Here is a 24,998-nt window from a genome sequence, read left to right as displayed (position 1 = left end):
CTAGTTCGGTTAAAAATTATAGCTATTACATGGGGCTATACCAAAACGGGAAACTATGTCGACAATTTTTGGAGAACCTTAACTGTCAAAAAATATGTAGTTCGGTTAATAATTGTAGCTAAAATCTTCGAAATACTGAAAATCGAGAGGTGCTGTTATATGGGGCTATACAGAAACATGGACCTATGTTGACGACTTTTGGTGGAGAAGTTTCGTAACTACTGAGAACCTCAAATGTAAAATTACAGCTGTTATATGGGGGCTATACCAAAACATGGACCTATGTTGACGATTTTTTGTGAAGAAGTTTCGTGGACACTGGGAACCTAAAATGTCAAATTACTGCTAGTTCGGTTAAAATTAAAAAAAATACTCAAAATATCGAAACGCGCGAGGTGCCCTTATATAGAGTTCTATACCAAAACGTGAAACTTTGTTGAACATTTTTGGAGGAGATGTTTTGTGACCACTGGGAACCTCAACTGTCAAAGTACAGGTACTTCGGTTAAAAAAATTTAGCTAAAATTCTCAAAATACCGAAAATCGGGAGGTACCCTTATATGAGGGCTATACCAAAACATGTACCTATAATGGTGGAGAAGTTTCGTGGGCACCGAGAACCTTAAATGCCAAATTATAGATAGTTCGTTAAACAATTTTATCTAAAATCATGAAAATACCGAAAATCGGGACGAACCGTTGTATGGGGGCTATACAAAAACATGGACCTACAGTTGTTGGTGGAGATGTTTTGTGACCACTGTGAACCTTAAGTTTTAAATTACATGTAGTTTGTGTAAAAAATTTAGCTAAAATCCTCAAAATAACGAACATCGGAAGGTACTGTTATATGGAGGCTTAAAAAATGTAAGTAAAGTAGTTTTTTGACCAGTGGGAACCCCTAAAGTCAAATTACTGGTAGTTCGGTCAAAAAATATAGCTAAAATCACAAAATACCGAAAATCGGGAGATACCGTTATATGGGGACTATACTATGGGCCGATATCCCATCTTCGAACTTGACCTGTCTATGGAGAAAAGACACTCGGATATGGCTAAATCGACTCAGATTTGTATCCTGATCAAAAATATATATACTTTATAGGTTCGGAAATGTATATTTCAATGCCTTACAAACAAAAAAACAAACATAGTATACCCTCCATAGTAGCAGTTCTTAAACTGCATTTTTCCGAAATTTTATGTGGGAGTTACCCGAAAGAGTTGACATATATTGTCCATACTCGAACTAATTTCTATGTTACGATGTGCAAAGTATGGACCAAATCGTTTACCGACTTCGAGAGTAATTGAGCGCACCATTTTACCGAAAAGTTGTGAACCTTTGTGGGGGAGATAATTGAAGGATTGGACCGATATGGATCATTTCTAAACTTAAGCTAAGACTGGAAAATATATATACGAAGGCCAACTTTTGGACCTAATCGGCCGATCCGTTCGATAGTTATCAAGCGCTCCTGCCAGCCAGACGGACACACGGACGGAATTTCTAAATTGTCAAAAACGAATTTCGTCCAAACATACATACTTGGGGGTCTAAAACCATTATCTCGTTAGCATAAATTCTGAAGGTATAAAAACGATAGACCTATCATGTTTCCTTTTGCCAAACTGGGGTTTAGAATAAAAAATATATGTATATGTATGTACATCTAGTGCAATTTCTCTGAAAAGCCAATTAAATTAAAACAATGAAGTTGTTCTTTAAATAATTAAAGGAACGGCGTATCGATATGATTAATGGTTTGGTATGGCATGGCGAAGAAATAACAATGCAAATAAAATGAATTCAGCTTAAAAAAAGAAATACGATTGAAAAATGTCTACAAACATCGATAAATTTTGCATGGTCGAAGAATGACTGACATACGTATATATACAGATATGGATGTGTGTAGAAGGGAATTATTTCAATGATGTGTTCAAATATGGTAGTAAAATGCCAATGCATGTACGAGTATTGTATATGAAAGTAAGTATTGGAAATGCATTGTCTGACGTTGGTACATGTGACAATGAATTGTAAACGGAAAGCAAAGAAGATAATTACCTGTAGGCTTGTATAACTATTGTATTTTCGTTTGGTGAAAGGGAAACCACTTTGGTGTTCGTTGACATGACGATGGCGCAAAAGTAGGGAACGTAATACGGCCGGCTTGTCATCCGTGTGGATTAAATCTTCAACAACCATCTATCAAATGGAACAAAAAAAATGAAAACATTAGAGGGCAGAAATACATATAATAGTTTGCAAAATTTCGAGTCACCGATGTAGCCAGAAATACATCTGACACCAACCATTTCGTAAGACCCAAGGATAATATTCATATATGAAAAAGTCATACTTACTTGTTCAACTACACGATACGCAACTGCTGGCAAATCTTTTTCATTTAAATCCAACAAAACCACACCCGTTTCCAGGCAACGACGTAAATTAAGCAAAGAGTGAAATGAGAGCGATGATACATGAGCTTTGCCCCAACGATCTGAACCTTCTTGCACATCTTCTTCATATTTGATCCAACGAGCCGTTTCTTTCCACTCACGATCCTCACCGGATCCCATGAGTTCATCAAGCTGTACGAAGATCTAGAAATTTACGATTGGGAAGACAGAATTTTAATATTCAAATTTTGAAGTTGTTAATTTGTTTTGTTTTTTCGACTTACTTCATGTGGACTATGATCGAATTCCTTTTTAGTCTGTAATCCTGCCACACTAATCTGTGGCAGTTCTCTTAGTTTAATGGATGAATGATGAATTTTGTGCCTTCTCAATGCTCGAGGATCATCTGAACGATGCGATCTTAATTCATTAAGATCCGCTTCCTATAAGAAAAAATTTTAATTTTAGAATAATTTTCAAAAAATTTAGTTAGCCATAAGGACAAGTTTTAACCTGTGGAGCCTTTGGTTAGCATAAAAGGGATTAGTTTAAGAAATATTAAGAAAACGAAAAATATGTATACGCATATGGTTAGCTTGGAATAGAAACCAGGACTACATACATATATCTCAAAGTAAATATATAAATTTATGTTTATAAAGGAGTATCTAAGAAAAATAAAAGTGGTGAATATTCGTCTTTGATGGGATCTTAGGTTTACATAAAGACAATGACTACTGTTAGCACAAGCAATAAATATTCTGAGAAAAAAAAATATACGTAAGATATTGAGCTAAGAAGTGCGATAATCACCCATAAAAACGATAACTAGTAGTATTGCAACGCACAGTGTGGTTATTATACCCTCAGCCTTTAGACTAGGGCTACTATACAGTGCTGCTCAAAACATTTGCAACGGAATGACAGTTTCACGTTTAATGTAGTTCTGAGGTAATCTATGGATTTGAAATGCCAATATTCTTGTATGTTAATTGTTTATTGGGCCTTTTTCAAAGATTTAAAAAACAATTTGGAATAAATGCACTTATTTAAAAAAAAATATACAAAACAAAGCTCGAACAACATTTGGTTCTGCTCAAAACATTTGCAACTGAGAAAATTTGATCCAAAATCTGAGGAAATTATTTTTGTTTTGTTTTTCAAAATAGTCAGGCTTTATCCCATAGTCGTTATTTTTGTTTTGATAATATACTGTGAGTTGAACCTTTTTAAAAATCTGAAGACATCATAAAGGAATCCAGTTAACAAAATAAATTAATATATCCTTTGTAATACTGTGCTCTAAGTATAATTAATAATTGTTAAGGTTTTATTCGATATTTAACAGTCTAGAGTTAATATTAGGGTTCCGGAACCTCCTATATGAATTTATATCACTTAAGAACACAAACATATTTGCAAAAAAGTACTGGTTCTACGAGGTCATATATGCGTTTAGTGGTGGTATTATTATGTCAAAGCACCCTGTTATACAAAACTTCTGGTTCGAACAGGGTGCGATTTCGATATGTTATCTGTCCGGTTAGTTCTTGAATCTAATAAATATCTCAACCTCATGCCTCCAGTACTATTTCTGCCCATAAAAATATATAAAAAAATATCTCTAGGTCAATATAAAACACATTCTACGTTTTAAGAAAACTTTTTTGTATAATGGGATAAATTCTATTACACTGTGCAACATTTTAGAGGTCATCGAGTGCAAACAACTTGGGATGCGGATTTTTTGGAAGCTTACATCAAAACTCAGAAAATCATATCGTGGTTTTAAGTTTTCATCGGGTTGCGATTTTATGGCCCCATCTTTCTTTAGGATAAATATTTATTATTTTTACAATAATATGATAATTGAATACCGATATATCGGAATCCAGTGGAGCTATGGTCGAGGAGAAAAAAATCGTAGAAGCAACTAACCTTTAAAAATTAAATTATACTAAACTATATAAAGAAAATTGTAAAAAAAAATATTTTTTATTACATATTTATGAAATCGAGCATTTTAATCAATATCCATTGCTTTTGATAACTCATAATCAGATTCATCTGATGTTAATCTCATTGATACGTTATCATCATAGCCATTTCCTCTAGTTTCGGCGGCGCATGCATCTTGTTTTTGGGTCAAGTTTTGACTCCACCAACAAATTTCGGCTAACAACGCATCCAATTTTTTGTATCTTATTTCCATTAGTGAAGCAATTTGATCGAAGCGTTCTCCGTGCTCATCGGATTCGGTGTTCAATTGCTTTAAAATTCGTCAATGTGAAAATGTATCTCTCAAAAATTTGAAAGCATATCTTTCACTAAGTCCTTTGCTTCTAGCCCATTTGCAATACCAAACATCCTAGAAGTAATAGAAACTTCTATACCAAATTACAAAGCTCTATCTTAAAAATTGCGAGCTGTTTCTTGATTTCAACAGAGACGGACAGGACAGGACGGACAGACGGGCATGGTTATATCGACTTAGAATGTTGCCCTGATCAAGAATATATATACTTTATAGTCTCCGATGAATATTTCGATGTGTTACAAACGGAATGACAAATTTAATTATACCCTCCATATTATGGTGGAGGGTGTAAAAAATTCGAATTACAAATGAAATAATTCGAATTACAAATGAAAAAAATCAAATTACAAATGAAATCTTTCAAATTTCAAATGAAATTCTCAAACTACAAATGAAATAATTCGAATATCAATTGGAATTCTCAAATTACAAGTGAAATGTTTCGAATTTGAAATTAAATAATCCAATTAGCTTTCGATACTGTCAAGCAAGTTTTGATAATTCAAGCGCCAGCATCACTGTTCTATCACACTTCTTTCTCTGGTTGAGGCCTCGACAAATGTATGTGTATGGCATGCAGCGTTGTTGTCGTGCTGTGCTGATGATCGGTAACTGAATATATATTTCTGACGATCGACAAAAGCGAAGTAGGCCTGTATGATTCACCTTTGCTGGCTTCATTAGCGGGACCACCCTGCCCATTTTCCAGACGTGATGAGAGTTGCTAGCGACAGGTTGAGAACTATAGTGAGGTACTACACTCCCGGCACATCCAGCTGTTTCAGGATTATCATGGAGATTTCATGGTATCCCAACGCTTTGGATCATTTAGCATTCCTGATGACATTCGCAACATCGTCCCTTGTAAACTGTGGTAGTTCATCCTTGGCAGGAAGAGATCTAATGTGGCGTAGTACTCTCCTGTCACTCCTGGGCTGCTGGCTGAGGTCCTTTCTTCCTTCTTTCTAGGATTCAAGAGTGACTTAACCGTTGCCCACAATTCACTTATACCGGCTTCGATGTTGCAACACTTCGCGGTTAAATCCATTTGTTCTACTTATGCTCCCCGACCAACCTGTTAACTTCCAGTGTCAGCTCTCCGACCACTGGGGTTGCCTCGACGAAGCTCATCACGCTCAATTGCTAATCCCGTCGCCTTTGCCGTGAAGTTTGGTCTTACTTCGGATATTCGAACAACAAAATGACGAGCGGCTGCATCAGTGAAACGTCCGGGTCAGTAGAGTCAGGCTCAAGCGAGATAAGTCTGTATTTAACAGACTGGTGCAATAGGAAAGCTAATCCCCACCTCTACTTCTGGTGCGATCCTTCTTCAGTAATTTGTAACCATCACAACGCTGTAAGCTGCAGTTGTTGTTAAGCTTGGTTTCCTGTACCGCCGCGACCATGATGTTCTTCCGTATTTAAGAAGTTTCTCGATCATATCTCGGAGTCCATTGCAATTAAATTGCAAAAATGATGCATTTTCAGGGATTGCATGAACAATGGCTGGAGTTAAGCGCTGCGTGTGCGGCTGCTTTTGGGGGTCTGCGGGGGATTCGCATAATATGATGACTTAATGGGAGATGTGTTCATGCAGCATGCAGCAACATAGTCTCTATACTTCTTTGCCCACGCCTTCATATATCCCCCATATAACAGTACCTACACGCAGAAAAATTTATGTTAGAAATATGTTTGGATCCAAACAAATTTATGTTTGGGACCGGTTGCAAACAAATATATGTTTGGATCCAAACATTATATGTTTGGGTCCAAACAAATAAATGTTTGCAACATTTTGTAACATATCTCAATTTGATATGTTTGTGTAAAACATATTTTTTATGTTAGAACATTTTTTTCATGGGCGGAGAGAGGATGTTTGTCAATGAGAGTAATAACAGTGTTCTCGCGGCTTTGGAATGCTGTTTAATAATAAAGAGTTGTGTGTATTGTATAATATAATACGTAGAAGCGAAGAAGGGGGCTTTGGTGCTTTGATGGCGTGTATGCGTCATACTCGTGTGTTTCTTGTTTTGTTGTTGTTAACAGCAGGCGAAGAGGATAAGAAGAAATGGTATGAATTATTTTGTTTTTTCTTTCTTCAGTGTTTTAGTTGCCTTTGTAGAGTCAAGACGGTAAAGTGAGTGAATAAATCAGTGTTTTGTGTTTTCTTAAAGAAATTGTGCTTTTTAGTAAATGAAATGCCCAATACATTTTATAATTGAATCGGAAAGTTGAATGGAATGATTTTATTGGACAAGGAAGAAATCGCATTTAATATTGGTAATTACATACATACTTATGTATATTTGAAATATGGCATATACATATTTATTTATTACATTACATAATCATTTGATTCTAGACGCCGATTCCCCGCTGATGATTTCAACTATGAGGACAATTTGTTTTATTTCACAACTAAGGAGAAGCGTTCAACTACGTTTCTATATATTTTTCCTTTTTAAAAGTGTGACTATTTACAAATTATTTCAATCAGTTTTTCTTTTATTAAAGTGTGTTATGTATTTCTTTGGAATTTTGTATGTACCTTTGTGTTTGTTGTTCTTTTGTCTTTCAATAAAAAAACCACAACATTTGTGTGTATACTATAGAGATAGCCAGTGAGTTCTTACTGAGAGCAAGTGAGCACACATTTTAAAGTGTTTTACATTGAATTTTACGCTCCCTTGCTCTCAGTAAGCGCCCACTGGTGCATATGTTTGTTTTTTTTTTGTGCCTTTTGGGTTTGTATTCTTGTGCACCCAAACATATAAAATGTTTGCACACAAACATAAAATTGTTTCCACCCAAACATATCTTTGTTTGCAACCAAACATATATATCTTTGCACCCAAACATATATATGTTTGCACCCAAACATATATATGTTTGCACCCAAACATATATTTGTTTCCACCCAAACATATATTTGTTTCCACCCAAACATATATTTGTTTGCAGACCCAAACATATATTGTGTTTGGGACTGTTGCAAACATATATATGTTTGCTGCAAAATATGTTTGGACATATGTTAGAGAGGCCGTTTTTTTTTGCGTGTACCGATTTTCGGTATTTTGAAGGTTGTGGCCTCAACATTCCACAGAAATGGCTGGAATTTGGCATCTAATATTCCTCCGAAACTGCTGAAATTTGGTATTTAGTCTTCATTTAGGGTATAAAACTTTCCATATGAAATTTGTCGGTGTAGCCCCCATAGAACAATACCTCCCGATTTTCGGTATTTTGAAGGTTGTGGCCTCAATATTGTACAGGCCCCAATATTCGGTATTTAGCCTTTATATGGGGTATAAAATTTTCCATAAGAAATTTGTCGATATAGATCCACGCTTTCATATAGCCCCAATAGAACGGTACCTCCCGATTTTCGGCATTTTGAATGTTATGGCCACAATAATAGCTGAAATTTGGTATTTAGTCTTCATTTGGGGGTATTCAACTTTCCCCTCTAAATTTGTCGGTATTGTCCACGCCTTAGTATAGCCCCGATAGAACGGTACATTCCAATTTTCGGTATTTTGAAGGTTGTGGCCTCGTGGTGGAGAGTATAACAAGTTCGGCCCGGTCGAACTTAACGCCGCTCTTACATGTTTCCAGTTTGTCTGTTGGACAAATCTGTTTCAATACTTTTGGGCAACTTTTAAATACTACAAAACAAAATTCCTACTCGTTTTTTTAGATAAAGTCACGATAAGTACAATAAAGAGTAGGTTTAGCCCGGTTAAGATTAGTCCATGAAATGCAAACGGGAATGCAAAACCCAAATGGCGTGTTTGTACTAGAAGTTGTTTGCATTTTCAGTGCTGCAGCGTATAATATATCCTTTATTATATGGTGATGAGTATAAAAGTTAACCATTTTAACTTAATATCGTCTGCACTTAAACAATGAAAATGGAATGGCGATAAAGCAACACACATATTTGACACTAGTAACGCATCAAGACATCCAGCTGTGGAATTTTATACCTAAATGTCTAACATAATTGATAACTACAACTTTGAGACATATCAGGTGTCAATAATAGATCTGTGCATAAATAACTATTCTAAATAAACATACATACACATGTACATACATACATATGTATACACATGCAAAAACAAAACCAACAATGATAAGGAAAAAAACGTAAATAAATAAATTAATAATGCAAACACTGGATTTTCTTACCTCCAGTGCCGCGTCTTCCGGTGCTGATATTTTGCGATTACCGGCATCGCCGTTTTCTTCAGTGACTTTTTTGGCTTCCACGCTGTCTTGATGGGAAAATTTCCGTTGTCTATAATACTGTATTCGACTGCAGAAATAAAAACAAAACAAAAACGAATATAAATAGAAATCGGAATACAACGAAATAATTATTAAACATTTATTCTATTGCTAAAACAAAACAATGCGGACTAATTAACGGTAATTAGTGTTATTTTTATCAACAAAACGCCATATGTTTGTTTACCTTTTTCTTCTTTTACGTTCGTGTATATTGTCGTTGGGTTGTTCATCATAACTTAGACTGGGAGGTGTAACAACTGAGGCCTTCTTTTTACCAAATTGCACGTGTTTTTCGTCAGCAGAATTATCCTGTTGGAAAAAATTATTATGATTACCAGATTATAATGTAATAAATTTTTTCTTTGTTTTGTAATTCCTCCTTACCGAATGATCTCCATGACCAGCACGTTCCGATACTAATGGATAATCTTCTGGAATATCATCGTAATTTTGAGCATTTGTTGCTTCATTACCCTCTTCGTATTCGTTTTTTTCTTCTATATTTAAGTCTCCTGGTAAATTTTTTCGATTGGCTGTGAAATAAACGAGGAAATGTTTTGTTTAGCTATTGGTATCAACAAAAATTTAATGTGCTTAATTTGATATATCGACACCTCCAAATAATAGTATACTAAGTCTAAAAAGTGAGTTTTGCAGGAGAAGCTCTCAAAGTGTGGAAATTTTTTTGAACTTCAGTACTATGCTAAGTCAATATTTGTTTATAACTTCTGTTCGGATTGACCGATCATTACCAAAATTTGACAGAATTTAAGTTAAAGGACGTTCGACACCTCCAACTAATAGTTTGCTAATTCTGAACAGTGAGTTTTGCAGGACAAGCTCCAAAAGTTTGGAAATTTCTTTGACCTTCAGTACTATGCTAAGTAAATATTTGTTTATAACTTCTGTTCGGATTGTCCGCTTATTACCAAAATTTGACAGAATTTAAGTTCAAGGACGTTAAATATAAAAATGTAAAGAACTTGAAAATATGCTAAGTCGACTTAGCATACTATTGTTTGGAGTCGTCGATATGTATGTATGTATGAAATAGTGGTAAATAATTGTGACAACATATCTTGGGAATGTCCATTTATCAGTTACCACGAAAGGCACTGTTTTCTACCCTCCATCGCCCAACGACAAAAATCAAAAAATTCATTTCTTCATTCTAAAAATTTAAAGATGCAAATCGCTTCAAAACATTCCAAATTTTTCGAAACTCGACTTGATTTTTCCATTTTTCGCGGTTCTTAAGGAGAAAAAGCAAACATGACTACTTTTGAAGAAAAAAAATATATATTTAAAAATGAAAAAATAGTTATATTCTAAGGGAATTTATGAAACAAACTACTATTTTTAACACCTTAACTTAAGTTGAATCATTTAGCAAATTGCCTAAGCTTCATTTTTCCAGTTATGAAAATTCCTCCAAATTCAAAGGGTTGTCAAATATTTTGGTTATAATATATATTGATAAAAATGAAATTATTTAATATAGATGTATGGATTTTCTTAAAGTTTTAGTCACTTTCCAAAAATACGCAAGAATGACCAATAGTACCATACTGAAGCCTAGCGCCTGCAGATTTCAAAACTGTACAGACTTTTTGCGGAAATTTGCGGTTTTGGCAGTTATGACCAAAATTTGAACTCTATTTTTTAGATGCTGAATTCATATATTTTGAATTTTTAAAATTATTTTTATTATCCTGTTCAATGTTTTTGTTTTTGTGCTATTAGTGATTTCTTTTAACATGGTAACTTGGAGTCGCACTGAAAACTCGCGATTGAAAAATAAATGGTTTTGGGGGTATACACTTTAATAAATATTTTTTCTTGTTTGGGACACCCTAATGTTGCAACACGTCAAAACGTGGAAATTTTCCCCGCACTGAGAAACAAAAATACGTTATTACAGGTAATTCTGCAGAAAAAAAGTGATTAAATCTTATAAAGTACAGAAAAAACATGGTAACCCTATGCAGGCTGTGGCCAAAAGTGGACCAATGTCAAATTTATTTATAAAATCCTGTTCTAAACTCTGAGTTCACTATTAAAGCCTAATCCGTTTAGAATTTGTTAAATATCTGAAAAATACATTAAATCAAGATAGAAATCATGTATGGGGGTATAGCAAATCATGGACCAATATTGACAGTTTCTCGCGGGGACGTATACTATGCAACAACAACTCCTAGCACCGGATTACAGCGAATTCGGTTAAAAAATATGTTGGCAACAGTAAAATACTTCAATTCAGAATGACTCGCTACATGAGAACGACGCGAAATTTTGGACCTAGGACTCCAATATTTTTGTTAGAGTGTTTTTAGCCTCCGAGGACCAATTGATAAACATTTCAGTTCGATATATCATCTAGAAGTATTTTTGTCACACCATCCAATGTAAGTGCAACCACTGTGCATCGTAGTATGGAAAGTATATTAAGTTTGTTTGACAGACGGCAGCGTTAATGCAAATTAATTCAAATTAATTCGTGCATTATCCACATTCTTAATGCACAAAATCCAACTGAATTTAAAGGACATTTAGGTATTTCAATATGGCAATACCGTAGAAGAGAGCCCATATTTATATGAGGGAGAGAGCAATATTCATGCACTGAGACACAAGGAAAACAAAAATACAGTGCAAACAACAACAAAACAGTAATCAGCTGTTTCTAAATGCAGAAACTGTCGTCTGTCAGGCTAAAATTAAAAACAGTTCTTAATACAAATTAACGCTGCCGTCTGCCTAGGGAATTAAGCATTGAAATAATCATTTGCGACCGTATAAAGTATATATCACCAATATTTTTGAAAATTTAACATAGCTGAAGCCAAGGTTTACCCTTTTAGAATACGCGACTTTTGATTCTATATTATAGAAATTAAATATTTTTGGATAAAATGAAATGTTTTTGGACGTGGCAAAAATTATTGGCCTTAAAAGATAATTTGGGTTGAAGCTGTTAAAAAATGCGTAAAAATGGGTTGAAGCCACCATTTCTTTTTTTGTTTTCTCTCGATTTGTGAGTAAACCATACTTCTCTCGATTTTCCTGTCAAAGTAAAAGCATAGACTAATTAATGTAGAGACAAAGAATGGCTCTCACCATTTATCTGCGGCGACACAGATGTCGTTTACGCATGTTTGTGGTTTGAGTGACAGCTACTTGTTTCACTCAAACGAAAACTCCTAAAAATATTAACATTTACGAACTATATGCCTATCAAAAAGAGTGGCATAGTTAATTTCATATGTAAAGCACATTTTAAAGTGGCGAAGTTTGCAAACAGAGACCCTAATTGGTAGAAAAACAAATAAATTGTTTTCGAAGTTGAGTCATTTGACTAGCCCCAGTCTGGCTTGAGTCAGATGACTAGCCCCACATCGATTCGTGCGACATCTGGTTGAGAATGAAAAATGAGAGCGTTCGTAGTCTCTACTTAATTAGTCTATGGTAAAAGTAAATAAGGATCATCCCACTAATGTATCACTTTTCAAAATTTGAACTGCTTCTACCATTAAATGATGCTGACATTTTGAAGCCAGATTTACAGTGTTTTTGAAAATTTCTTCTAATTTCATTCCGCAAACAGGTTTTTCAAAAAATTATATATAGGATTGTAGTACTTGCGATTCTGAGTTATTTGATACGACTAATGTGAATATAGTCTGCACAGCTTCATAGAAATCTACATCCAAATGCGGAAATTTTGTGCGAACATTTTTTTTAAAAAACATATTTTTCGGACCTAATTTTTACAATTGTCATTCGATTTCCTCGTACTTGATTGCACATTTTAGTTTTTTACGTTCCGGATCTAATAAATCATTCTCCGTAAAAATCAATATACTAAAACGCGAGTTACAAGAAAGTCCAAAGTAGAAAAATCACCTAAAATTGTTTTTGGAAATATCGCGTATTTTATCGCGTTTTCTGCGGTTCGTTTCCATTGTTTCGTTTTAGCAGAAACAGAGATTTGAAAACTTCACTGATAAGGGAGCTACATTCATTTTATCCCAAAAAATAGTGTGTGATGCTACATCCACGGTTCTTAATTGATCGCCTTGATATAGATATATATCGATGTAGATTTTCATGGTGGACATTGAAATCGGATGCGGACAAAAATTGTATGCACTTTGCGCAAATTAGCGATATTTTATAGGTATTTTAATGCTAAGATGCAGCTGATGCTACATCTTAGCCTCCAAATTAAATTTCGAAAAAACATATACAAATTTACAGATATGGTCTCGCTGTACATGAAAATCACATGCGGACAAAATGATTTTGATAATTACGCGATTTACATGTATTTTAAAATGCATATAAATAAAAATGGGTTATTTGACATCTATTTCCATTTCAGAAGCTTTGACATATATCCTCATCAACCCAATTAGCTTCCCTAATGGGAAAGCTTTAATATGAATGTCAATAAAGCAAAATCCGTCTATTTTGTTGGGAGATTTAAGCAAAATAAAGGAAGTATTCCTATAAATTTTTAAAATGTTTTCTACTACATAATGCATGTGAAAAAATATTTTTTTAAACAAAAAATTATTTTTTGACCAAAATATGTGCTTATTTTGGTTTCGCCGTGAAGTTTGGATCCACGAAAATTTTTTATGTAATAATATGACCTCTAAATGGACCTTAATTTTAAAAAAAAGTAGACTTATATTCAATAATTTATCAATTTTATGTACATTCCGCGAATTTTGTGTAACATTTTGCAGGTATTATGCAATCTACTCGCTGAAGTCACTTCGAGAGAACTTTTTTGTAACAATTGTGCTCATTAAAATAATTAGCGTTTTATAATATTTCTTTCTTAAAAAGTGAAATAGAAGCGCCATAATTTTTGTCCGCAACAACCAAAAACTGGCTCGCGACCAGATTCGTACTGGGAATCTTTTTCTTAACCTACATATCAAAAATCGTTGATGTAGCGCGAAAAAAAGTTATCATTTTTTTCTGAAATGGAATATGAAATAATTGACAATATTCCTGATATATTCCTGATAGGAATAAAATTCTGAGTTGATATAGCCATGTCCGTTTGTCCGCCTGTTGTAATCACTCTAGCATCCGCAAAAATTGAGTTAGAGCGCTACATTTTAGCATCCGAGTATCTTTTTTTCCCTAGGCAGATCGAAGATGGACTATATCGGTCCATGTTTAGTGTATAGCCTCCTTATAACGGTACCTCCAGATTTTCAGTATTTTGAGGGTTTTATCTACCATTTTTAACCGAACTAGCTGTAATTTGACATATGAGGTTCTTAGTGGTCGCAACAAATCTTTACTAAAAATTGTCGACATAGGTTCATGTTTAGGAGTTGCTCCCATATAACGGTACCTCAAGATTTTCGGTATTTTGAGGGTTTTAGCTAAATTTTTTTACTGAACTACCGGAAACTTGACATTTGAGATTACCTTAGGGGTCACAACACCACGCGACCAAAAACTGTTGACATAGGTCCATTTTTAGGTATAGTCTCCATAACGGTACCTCGCGATTTTCGGTTTTTTGAGGATTTTAGCTACAATTTTTAACCGAACCAGCTGTAATTTGACATTTGAGGCTTCAAGTGGTCACGAAAGTTCTCCATCAAAAATCGTCAGCATAAGTCCATGTTTTGGTATAGTATTCATATAAAGGTACCTCCCGATGTTCGGTACTTTGAAGATTTAAGCTACAATTCTTAACCGAATTAGCCGTAATTGACATTTAAGTGGTCACTAAACTTTTCTAGCAAAAACGATAAACATTAGGGTAATGAATTTTTAACAACCTGGTATCCCTGTATGATATTTTGATGAGTTTTTACCTAAGATTACATAAAATATTAATTATAAAGTGATTCGATGAAAAAGCTTTCGCACAAAAAGCTTTTACAGTTTTTTGTCAGAACTTTTATACTATAAGCAGATATTTCACTGAAAACAATGTATAAGGGCACACAACTTAACCAAAATCACATAACCGTTTATTTTTAACTAATTTTTTCATCGTTTTATAACATATATATCATTTAATGTTATATATAACTTTATTTCGTACATCACAAAAATTAAAAGTTGTTTGTGAGAGACGTTTTTTAAAATTTAAATGGAATAAAAGTTATTTTAGTCATTAATAGACAAAGGGCCATTCATTCGTGCAACACGAAATAATTTTTGAGATTTTTTTTAAATTCATCGATTTTTTTCAAAAAAAAAAAAAAAAAAAAAAAAATAAAAATTATGTGACTTGTGCGGAACGTGTTTTATAATAAAATGGAATGAATGTTAATAGGACAACGTTCATTCATTCTCACTACAGGAAATCAAAAAGTCATAACCCTAGCTTTATTTTTTAACCGAACTGAAGCTTCTATTGCTCACTGCTTCTCCACCAAAAGTGGTCAATATAGGTCCATGTTTTGGTATAAGCCCCATATAACGGTACCTCCAGATTTTTGACATTTTCAGTGTTTTGGTAAGATTTTTTGATGGAACTACCCGGAATTTGACATTTGAGGTTTTCTGCAGTCACGAAACTTCCCAATAAAAAAATGTAAACGTAGGGCCATGTTCTGGTATAGCGCGCATATAACAGTGCCTCCCAATTTTCGGTATTTTGAGGGTTTTAGTGGCATTGTTTGACGGAACTAGCGGTAATTTAACATTTGGAACCTGCAGTCACAAAACTATTACACAGAAAATTGGCAACATAGGTCCACACTTTGATATAGCCCCTATATAAATGTACGAGTACCACCTGATTGAACAGATTTTTTAGATTAGATTAGATAAGTTGGGCATTTTGACTGAAAACCTCAAAAGAGCTCAAATCTGGTGGTATCTTTATATGGGGGCTATACCAAAACGTAGGCCTATACTGTCTGATTTTTGCAAGGTTTGTTTTATACCTGTTATAACACTGTGCAACACGAAAATTATTAGCCATATTCTGATACCGCAGCGTGATAGAAGACCAAAATATATCATATATCATTCCTAGAATCGTCAAATGTTCTAGAAAGTTGTTTACTGAAATCTTAGGTACACTTTTGTAGTTGACGGCATCCCTAATTTTTGGGCGGTTTGGTAACTGTGGACCAGAATCGGAGAAAAAAGTGTAAAAATTGAATATTTTCAAACGTGTTTTGCTATTTTCACATTTAAGAGCCGTTCATATTCATTTCGCATGTTCCAGAAAGTTGTTCACTGATGTCTTTGCTACATTATTGCAGTTGGTTGTTTTCTTGAATATTGAAGGGTTTAGTATCTGTGGACCAGACCAGAGAAATCAGGATAAAAATCCCCTTTGCTTTGTTATTTTGACCTTTAAGAACCGTCAATACAGAGATCGTATGTTCTAGAAAGATGTTTACTGGGATCTGCGGTACATTTTTGTAGTTCGTTGTTTGCTTCAAATTTGATCGGTTTGAAAGCTGCAGACCAAAACCCGAGAAAAAATTTTAAAAGAAATTTATCCTTGGCGATTTTGACCTTGCAGATGAAGTTTTATGGATTATATGTGTTCACAATTTGTGTTCCTCAATACAAGATCTACAACTTTGCCTCTGAGATAAATTCAAAATTCCTAACAGTTTGGAAGATATATTCTTGAAAAATTACCCCTTTTTACCCCTCAAACCTTTGGAGGCCTACAACCGCGAAAGATGATGAGATAGGGAAAAACGGTGAGACAAGTGTCTTCTATTTTTTGGTCTTCTATCACGCTGTGGTGTCACAATATGATTAATAAACCATGACTCAAAAAATGACACACAGTGTAATGTTTTTTACCACTAGCGAAAACTTAATGTCAAGTTTATGTTTTTTGGTTAATTAATGAGATAAAGCCTTCAAAATAACGAAAATCGGGAATACTGAATACGAGAAATTGCTAGAGGAAAGAAATGTAACTCCAACGAAGACTAAGAACAAATTTCAGTAATTTCGGTTGAATAATGGGGCTAACACTTCACTTAGCAGTAAATAACAAAAATTTAAAATATTTGCTACTGTTCATACAATTACTTTTACTCACCACTATTAATATTTTTAAAGCTACCGGGTATTGGATGAACGGAATCTTGAAATGTAGTTACATCAAATTTTTCCTTAAGCGCAGATGGACCAGCGAAAACTTTTTCCATTTCCGAGTCCAAATGAACTTCATTGGGGTCTTCATTGCCACTTGACTAAAATGAAAAACAAAAAGTAAAAAGAATTTATTAAACATTTATTCCTTAATTAATTCATTAATGTAATCTAAAATTTTTGAAAAAAAAAGTAACAAGTAAAATTGATTTTATTGATTTGATACCGTCGGCACACTAAGGAGTAGTTTACACTATATGTAAATGTCATATGACATGAAATTTTCCATCATTATATAGTCGCTAATATGTATGTGCAAAATTGTAATAAAATTACGTCTCCACATTGCCTACGTGGGTAGATATGGAATGTTTTTATTTCGTGTCATATGACATTGATAGATAGTGTAAACTACCTCTAAAGCCTAAAAACCCATTTTTCATAATTTTTTCCATGAGATCTAAGAAATTTTGGTATTTTTTTTTTATTGGTTTGAAAATTTTACCACATATTCTTTGCTACTTATATCTTATGGCAATAAAAATATTAAAAATTTCTGAATTTGACACCTTAAGTTCGGTCATGCCGAACATTTTTACCCCCCACCTCGAATTGTATTGGAATAAAATGAAATAATTTTCTTTCTTTTATGAAAGGAGGTGTAGAATATTCTAATTAAAGAGTAGCTCATTCTTGGACGAAAATACGTAAAATTGAGAGGTATCGTCCATATCGTATTGGTATATGGATCTATAACATGATTTTGACATTTTTTTGGAATGTTTGACAATTTTTAGCCTAAGAGTACTCAGGACAGTTTGACATACGACCATGTGTTGGGTTGTTTACAGTGGCTTGATTGAGACACCTCCAAAACATGGTATTGGAACGCTTTTACAGCATCATCCGGCGATTGCTGCTTTTAACATGGTAAAGTCCGGTTTTAACATGGTAAAGTCCAGGATTTATCTTGGTCCCTCTCCCATCTCAAGTGGACACTGACCTCCCCGTGGTGTCACCTGGGGAGCTGCCTTAAACACCCGTTAAAGGTAGTGAGCTAACATGTGCCGCGCGTTCACCCATAAGAACGTTAAAAACTTAGGTTTGGACCAAAGAATAATAAATCAAATTGATCACGTTGTGATAGATGGAAGACATTCATAGAGCGTGTTGGATGTACGATCGTTCCGAGGAGCAAACATAGATTCGGACCATTACCTCGTTGCAGCAAAGGTACGTACCCGTCTAAACGTTGCAAATAAAGCACGGACAGACACAGCACGAAAGTTGGACATCGCTAAGCTGCAAACACAACAGATAGCCACAGCATATTCCACTCAACTGACCCAATTGCTTAGTGAAAGCGCTTCTCGTCCCGATAACATATCAGCACAATAGCTAAATATTGCCCACTCCATGCAAACAGCCGCAAAATCAGTACTTGGATACCATAGACCTCCACCAAAGAATCCATGGTATGACCAGGAGTGCCGTGCTGCTACCGAAGAAAAAAATGCGGCATATAGGGCTACTTTACAATCAGTAGCAACGCGTAGCGCACGAGAGAGGTATCGGGAGAAAAGGAGAGAGGAGAAACGTCTTTTCCGCAGGAAAAAGAGAGAGATGGAAAAGAGGGAGTGTGAACAAATAGAGATGTACAGGAGACAGAATGAAAATTCTACCAAAGAGTGAAGCATCAAACTGATGGCTTTGGTACAGGCATATTTTCCTGTAGAGACCAACAACGTAATTTGGTAACTGATACAGATAGTGTGCTCAGGATATGGAAAGAACATTTTTCCAAACTGATGGTATCCGATAGCAGTGAAGACGGCGAAGATACCACAGATCCAATCCCAGAAGATGGTATTGAATATATACCGGCCAGCCAAGATGAGGTAAGGACAGCAATAAACCGGCTGAAGAATAATAAGGCGGCAGGAGCAGACGGCCTACCAGCCGAGCTGTTCAAAACCGGAGGCGACACGCTGATAAGGTGCGTGCATCAGCTAGTTAGCACCATCTGGCAGGAAGAACGCGTACCCGACAATTGGAACGTGAGCATCCTATGTCCAGTCTACAAGAATGGTGATAAGACTGTGTGCTCCAATTACAGGGGCATAAGTCTGCTCCCTATTGCATATAATTATTTTGTTTTATTTCAAATATTTATTATAATAAAAAATTACAATAAAATTATATAAAAAATAGCACTAGCATCTAAGGCTATCGAGAGAGACTAAAGCCTATGGTCAATGAAATTATTGGACCCTATCAGTGCGGCTTTAGACCTGGCAAATTTTGAGGTAGTAAAGGACTTCGTCTACCTCGGCAACGCCATAAACACAACAATAACATCAGTTGTGAAATACGAAGAAGAATAGTGTTGGCTAACAGATGCTACTTTGGGCTGAGTAAGCAGTTTAGGAATAAAGCCACCTCTCGTCAAACAAAAATAACACTTTACAAAACACTGATACTACCCATGCTAATGTATGGTTCCGAAGCATGGGTACTTTCTCAAGCAGATAAGGAAGTGCTTGGTGTGTTCGAGAGAAAATTTCTTCGAAAGATCTACGGGCCAATGTGTGTTGACGGCGAATATCGGCGTCGTATGAACAACGAGCTGTATCAACTTTACAATGACATCAATGTAGTTGAACGAATAAAGATACAACGATTGCGATGGCTAGGTCATGTTATAAGAATGAGTGATGATGAACCCGCTAAAAAGGCGTATAAATACGGGCCGCATGGAGGTTCTCGCAGATCTGAAAGGCCAAAGCTTCGTTGGAGCGAACAAGTGAAACGAGATATCAGAAAGCTACATATCCCAGATTGGGAAAATACAGCAGCAAACAGAGAGGATTGGAGATTTTTTCTTAGTTCGGCTTATCGAACAAATGTTCTGTAAAAGGCCAGATAAGTAAGTAAAGGCCAGGTAAGTAAAGATAAGATAAGATCCTTTATCGACATACAAAGATTTTATTTGATCAATGCACTCTGCCGTGATTACCCACGTCGAAATTTATGAAAAATGTAAATAACTGTAAACAACTCAAAATATGGACGTATGTGAAACGGTCCTGAGTACTATTAGGCTAAAAACTTTTAAACTTTCCAAACAAAAGTCAAATGTCGCCTGTCGGCACTGCGTGTTGCCTAGGAGGTTTTTTAGTGACCCTGGTAGAACCATCGCAAGTAAAGACTAAACTTAGTTCTTGTATCGTGTTAAACAACAACAAATGCATCAACCAGACGAAAGCATATAATGTTGACTATATGACGTGTGCTTCTGTTCGTCTTCCCTATCCCATTTCTGATCTATGTATGTTTGTCACTTTCTTCGTGGGGTTTTTTAACCATTGAGAATCGGGAATACCAATTTAGAGCAACTTCAGTACAAAACCGCTTTAAAAGAACTCACATCGGCAGTACAAACAAAAGATAGATTTTGTACTATAAGAACTAGCAACACCATACTACAGTCATTTGACCACAAATAAAATCTTTTTTTTTGAAAGATATTTTCTACCATTGGGGAATAACAAATATTAATTTCCAACGAATTTAGTTGTGATAAAGCCATAAATATTTTGTAAAATAGTATTAAAACAAGTGAGCCAAGGCTATAGTCGGGTCAGGGCCGACTATGCGATACCCTACACCACTACCCCTGTTCATAAGCTTTTGACTAATAAAATTCAAAATATTAAAATTGGAATTGCTTAGCGCCTTTGCTCTGAATGTCTACATTAACACAGGTCAATTTTTTTGATACGCATTTAAGTGCATCGACTGTACAACCCAAATAAAAAATGGAAAAGTGGGATGTATGCCAACCATCCATAGGCTTCTTTCTGTGTTAGACCCCCATCAACCCCCAAAATTTCGTGAGGATCCGATCAAAATGTCGTAGTGTGATTGCACAAAAATGGAAAAAGGGATGCATTACCGACTATTGCGATATCTCTGTTGTTTGACTACCTATGACAACCTACTTCACATTGTTGTAAAGGTGATATTTTCTACTTTCCTTGCCAGGTTTTGCTTTCGATATACATACCTCCTACAGAAGGGAGATATTAACTTTGAAATAAAACGTTGGCCTTTTTTTCAAATATTTTTTTTGTCACATTCCGACCCCTGAATAATATCCGACCATTATCAAAAATCAAAAGGTTTTTTCCTCTGTGGGACCCCCAATAACACTCAAAATTTCGTGACGATCCAATTAAAATTGCGACCTGTAGCGAGATTTCCAAAAAAGTGGAAAAATGGGATGTATTACCGACTATTGCGATATCTACGTTATTTGGATACCTACGCCAACCTGCTTTACATCATTGTAATGATGGGATTTTTTACTTTCATTGTCAGACTTTGCTTTTGGAAGGTCCGGAACCAAAGCTGTGATATTCGTCATTATTATTAAAATCGTAAAAAGGAAAAGTTGTGTTCTATTAGCGGCTTTTGCGATATTTACGTTGTTTGACCACCTACGACAACCTACGTAACATCGTTGCAAAGGTGATATTTTCTACGTTCATCAACAGGTTTTGCTTTTGATATACCCCTTTTAGAAGCAGAGATATTCGCTTTGAAATAAAACGTTGACTTTTTCTCCAATTAAGTTCTTTGCCCATTCCGACCTCTGAATATTATCCGACCATCACCGAAATCAATAGGCTTCTTTCTCTGTAGGATCCTCATTAGCCCCCAAAATTTCGTGACGATCCGATTAAAATTGCGACCTGTAGCGTGATTACAAAAAAATGAAAAAATGGGATGTATTGCCGACTATTGTGATATCTCCGTTATGTGGCCCTACGCCAACCTACTTTGCATCACTGTAAAGATGGGATTTTCTACTTTCATAGTCAGACTTTGTTTTTGAAAGATCCCCAACCGAAGCTGTGATATTCGTCATTATAACTAAAATCGCAAAAATAAAAAGTTGGGTTCTATTAGCGGCTATTGCGATATATTCGTTGTTTGATCACCTACGAGAACCTACTTTACATCATTAGAAAGGCGATATTTTCTACTTTCATGGCCAGGTTCTGCTTTTGGTATACCCCATATTGAAGCTGAGATATTCGCTTTGGAAAAAAACGTTGTCTTTTTCTCCAAATAAGTTTTTTGCCCATTACGACCCCTAAATATTTTCCGACCATCACCAAAATCAAGAGGCTTCTTCAACTGTGTGACCCCCATTAACCCTGAAAATTTCGTGACGATCCGATCAAAATTGAGACCTGTAGCGTGATTTCCAAAAAAGTGGAAAAATGGGATGTATTACCTACTATTCCGATATCTCCGTTATTTGGTCACCTACGCCGCCCTAGTTTACATCATTGTAAAGGCGGGATCTTCTACTTTCACAGCCAGGCTTTGCTTTTGGAAAGTCCTCAACCAAAGCTGTTATATTCGTCATTTTAATTAAAATTGCAAAAATAAAAATTTGGGTTTTATTTGCGACTATTGTGATATCTTCGTTGTTTGATCACCTACGAGAACCTACTTTACATCATTAGAAAGGCGATATTTTCTACTTTTATTGTCAGGTTTTGCTTTTGTATACCCCGTATAGAAGCTGAGATACTCGCTTTGGAAAAAAACGTTGTCTTTTTATCCACATAAGTTTTTTGCCCATTCCGACCCCTAAATATTATCCGACCATCACCAAAATCAATAGGCTTCTTCCCCTCTGAGACCCCCATCTACATCCAAAATTTCGGGACGATCCGAACAAAATTGCGACCTGTAGCGTGATTACAAGGTTTAGATGGACAGACTGACGGACGGACACACATAGCCAGATCGACTCAGCTCGTCGAGACATTCATTTTGGTATATATAAGTATGGGTCTACGACCATTATTTCGATGCGTTACAAACTTTTTGGCCAAAACCAACTTATAATACCCTCCCCACATAGTGGTGTAGGGTATAAATACATAAAATTGGGAGGAACCGTTATATGGAGGTTGTAGCAAAATGTGGACCTATATCGAAAATATTGTTTTAGATATGTTTTTTACCACCCTACATGGTAGAGAGTATAAAAATGCGTTTTTTTAAACACCCTCCTTCTTATGGTGAAGGGTATAAAAATATGGCTGAATATTTAAGAATATCTAAAATCGACCTGTTTGGAAGGTTGTTCCTACTATACCAATATGTGGGGAGGGTATTATAAGTCCAGGGTATTAAAAGTCCACATTTTTTCGTATGCGAATATCTCCGCTTCTGGTAGGAGTATTCCAAAAGGAAACCCCGTCAATGGAAGAAGAAAAGATCTTCTTTATATTGATGCAAGGTATGTTGGCGTAAGTGGCAAACAACCGAGATATCGCAAAAGTCAGTAATATATCCAATTTTACCAATCTTTGTAATCACGCTACAGGTTGGAATTTTGATCGGATTGTCACGAAATTTTGGGGCTTGATGGGGGCCCCACACAAGAAGAAGCCTATTGATTTTGGTGATAGTTGCATACAATTTAGAGTTCGGAATGGGGAAAAACTCATGTGGAGACAAATTCAAAGTTTTATTCTTTGTGAATGTATCGGCTTCTAGTAGGGGTATTCCAACGCAAAGTCTGTGAATGGAAGAAGAAAATATTACCTTTACATTGGTGTAAAGTAGGTTGGCGAAGGTGGTCAAACAAGGGAGATACCACAACAATCGGTAATGCATCCACTTCTTCCATTTTTTGAAATCACGCCACAGGTCGCAATTTTGATCGGATGGTCACGAAATTTAGGTTACGTATGGGGGTCCCAGAGAGAAAGAGGCATATTATGTTTGGTGTTAGTCGGATTATATTCCCTAACAAATTTTTACCAGTGAAAAGCTTTTGCACAGGTGTAGTGGTGTAGGGTATCCCATGGTCGGTCCTGTCCCGACTATAGCCTTTGCTCATTGTTTTTATAATGTGGTTAACCAAAACCCTAAATATGTAAATGGAAAAATGCAGAAACAATATAAATTTCATCGACAGATGTTAACAGTTTTCATTAATTATAAATATTGGTTAAGCTAATTTACAGTGGGATGTTAACAGTTAAGTTAATGTTCATCCGTATCCGTAATTAAAAAAAATAACATTGCTACGTGGGGAACTAAAGTATGAGGCCTATACAACACGTATTGTTGCCAGACGCCATTTGACATTTTTTGGAAAGTTTGACCGTTTTTATCCCAAACGTACTCAGGACAGTTTGACATACTTCGCAAAAAAAAAAGGAATTTACTTGTGAACATTTTCGTCTAATCATTTTTCACATTTTGCGACCTGAATAATTACGGCAAGAGTGCATCGATCAAATTAAATCTTTGTATGTCGATAAATATATTTTATTAATATCTGATCGCAAAAAGGGTTCTTCTCATTAAATCCAGCACAATTTGAAAATTGCTCAAAAAAAAGACTCTTGTCGGTTGGCACAAAGAAATTGTAAATGAATACGATCGCGTTGCTTCAAACGACGTTTATGAGATCTTAACAAACGGCAAATCTTGGATCTATGCGTATGATACCGAAGCGAAACAACAATCGACCGTTTGACCAGAAAAAAGTTAAGTCTTCGAAAGCGAGCCAAATCCTGCGAAAGTTGTTCGAAGCAATTTGTCGCCTATTTCTTCAGCAAAACTGACGATGTGCCAACTATACGGCTTGAGCAACGTAGGACGGTTAATTCTGATTGATACCCTGCAATTTGATTGCCTGAGGTTTCCGGAGGAATTCGAAAAAAGAACCCGAGAAGACGAATCATTGTGCACCATGACATTGCGAGCTCTAAAACATCGATTCAAAGCAGCGCCTTTTTGACCGAACAAAACGTGGACCTGA

At 35.5% G+C, this 24,998-nt stretch overlaps 1 protein-coding gene across 17 annotated transcripts in view; it reads right to left on the bottom strand.

Moving 5' to 3' along the window:
* Nucleotides 1-24,998, bottom strand: part of Ae2 (anion exchange protein Ae2) — a 187,691-nt gene that overhangs the window by 25,079 nt on the left and 137,614 nt on the right. For all 17 annotated transcript variants that reach the window (XR_012412739.1, XM_073984880.1, XM_073984878.1 and 14 more), the window contains 7 exons: nucleotides 17,088-17,241; nucleotides 9,413-9,561; nucleotides 9,213-9,337; nucleotides 8,927-9,053; nucleotides 2,694-2,852; nucleotides 2,371-2,613; nucleotides 2,072-2,212 (listed from right to left, as the gene is read on the bottom strand). Coding sequence is in view for 16 of the 17 variants with exons in the window: in XM_073984880.1 (XP_073840981.1) it covers nucleotides 2,072-2,212; nucleotides 2,371-2,613; nucleotides 2,694-2,852; nucleotides 8,927-9,053; nucleotides 9,213-9,337; nucleotides 9,413-9,561; nucleotides 17,088-17,241 (1,098 nt within the window). In the remaining variant the exon portion in view is untranslated. The remainder of the gene's footprint in view (nucleotides 1-2,071; nucleotides 2,213-2,370; nucleotides 2,614-2,693; nucleotides 2,853-8,926; nucleotides 9,054-9,212; nucleotides 9,338-9,412; nucleotides 9,562-17,087; nucleotides 17,242-24,998) is intronic.

Source organism: Musca autumnalis, unplaced genomic scaffold (assembly GCF_047663935.1).
Source record: "Musca autumnalis isolate F117 unplaced genomic scaffold, ASM4766393v1 scaffold_4, whole genome shotgun sequence".
Taxonomy (NCBI): domain Eukaryota; kingdom Metazoa; phylum Arthropoda; class Insecta; order Diptera; family Muscidae; genus Musca; species Musca autumnalis.
The sequence above is the reverse complement of the archived record's forward strand: the minus strand, read 5'-3'. Positions and strand labels throughout refer to the sequence as shown.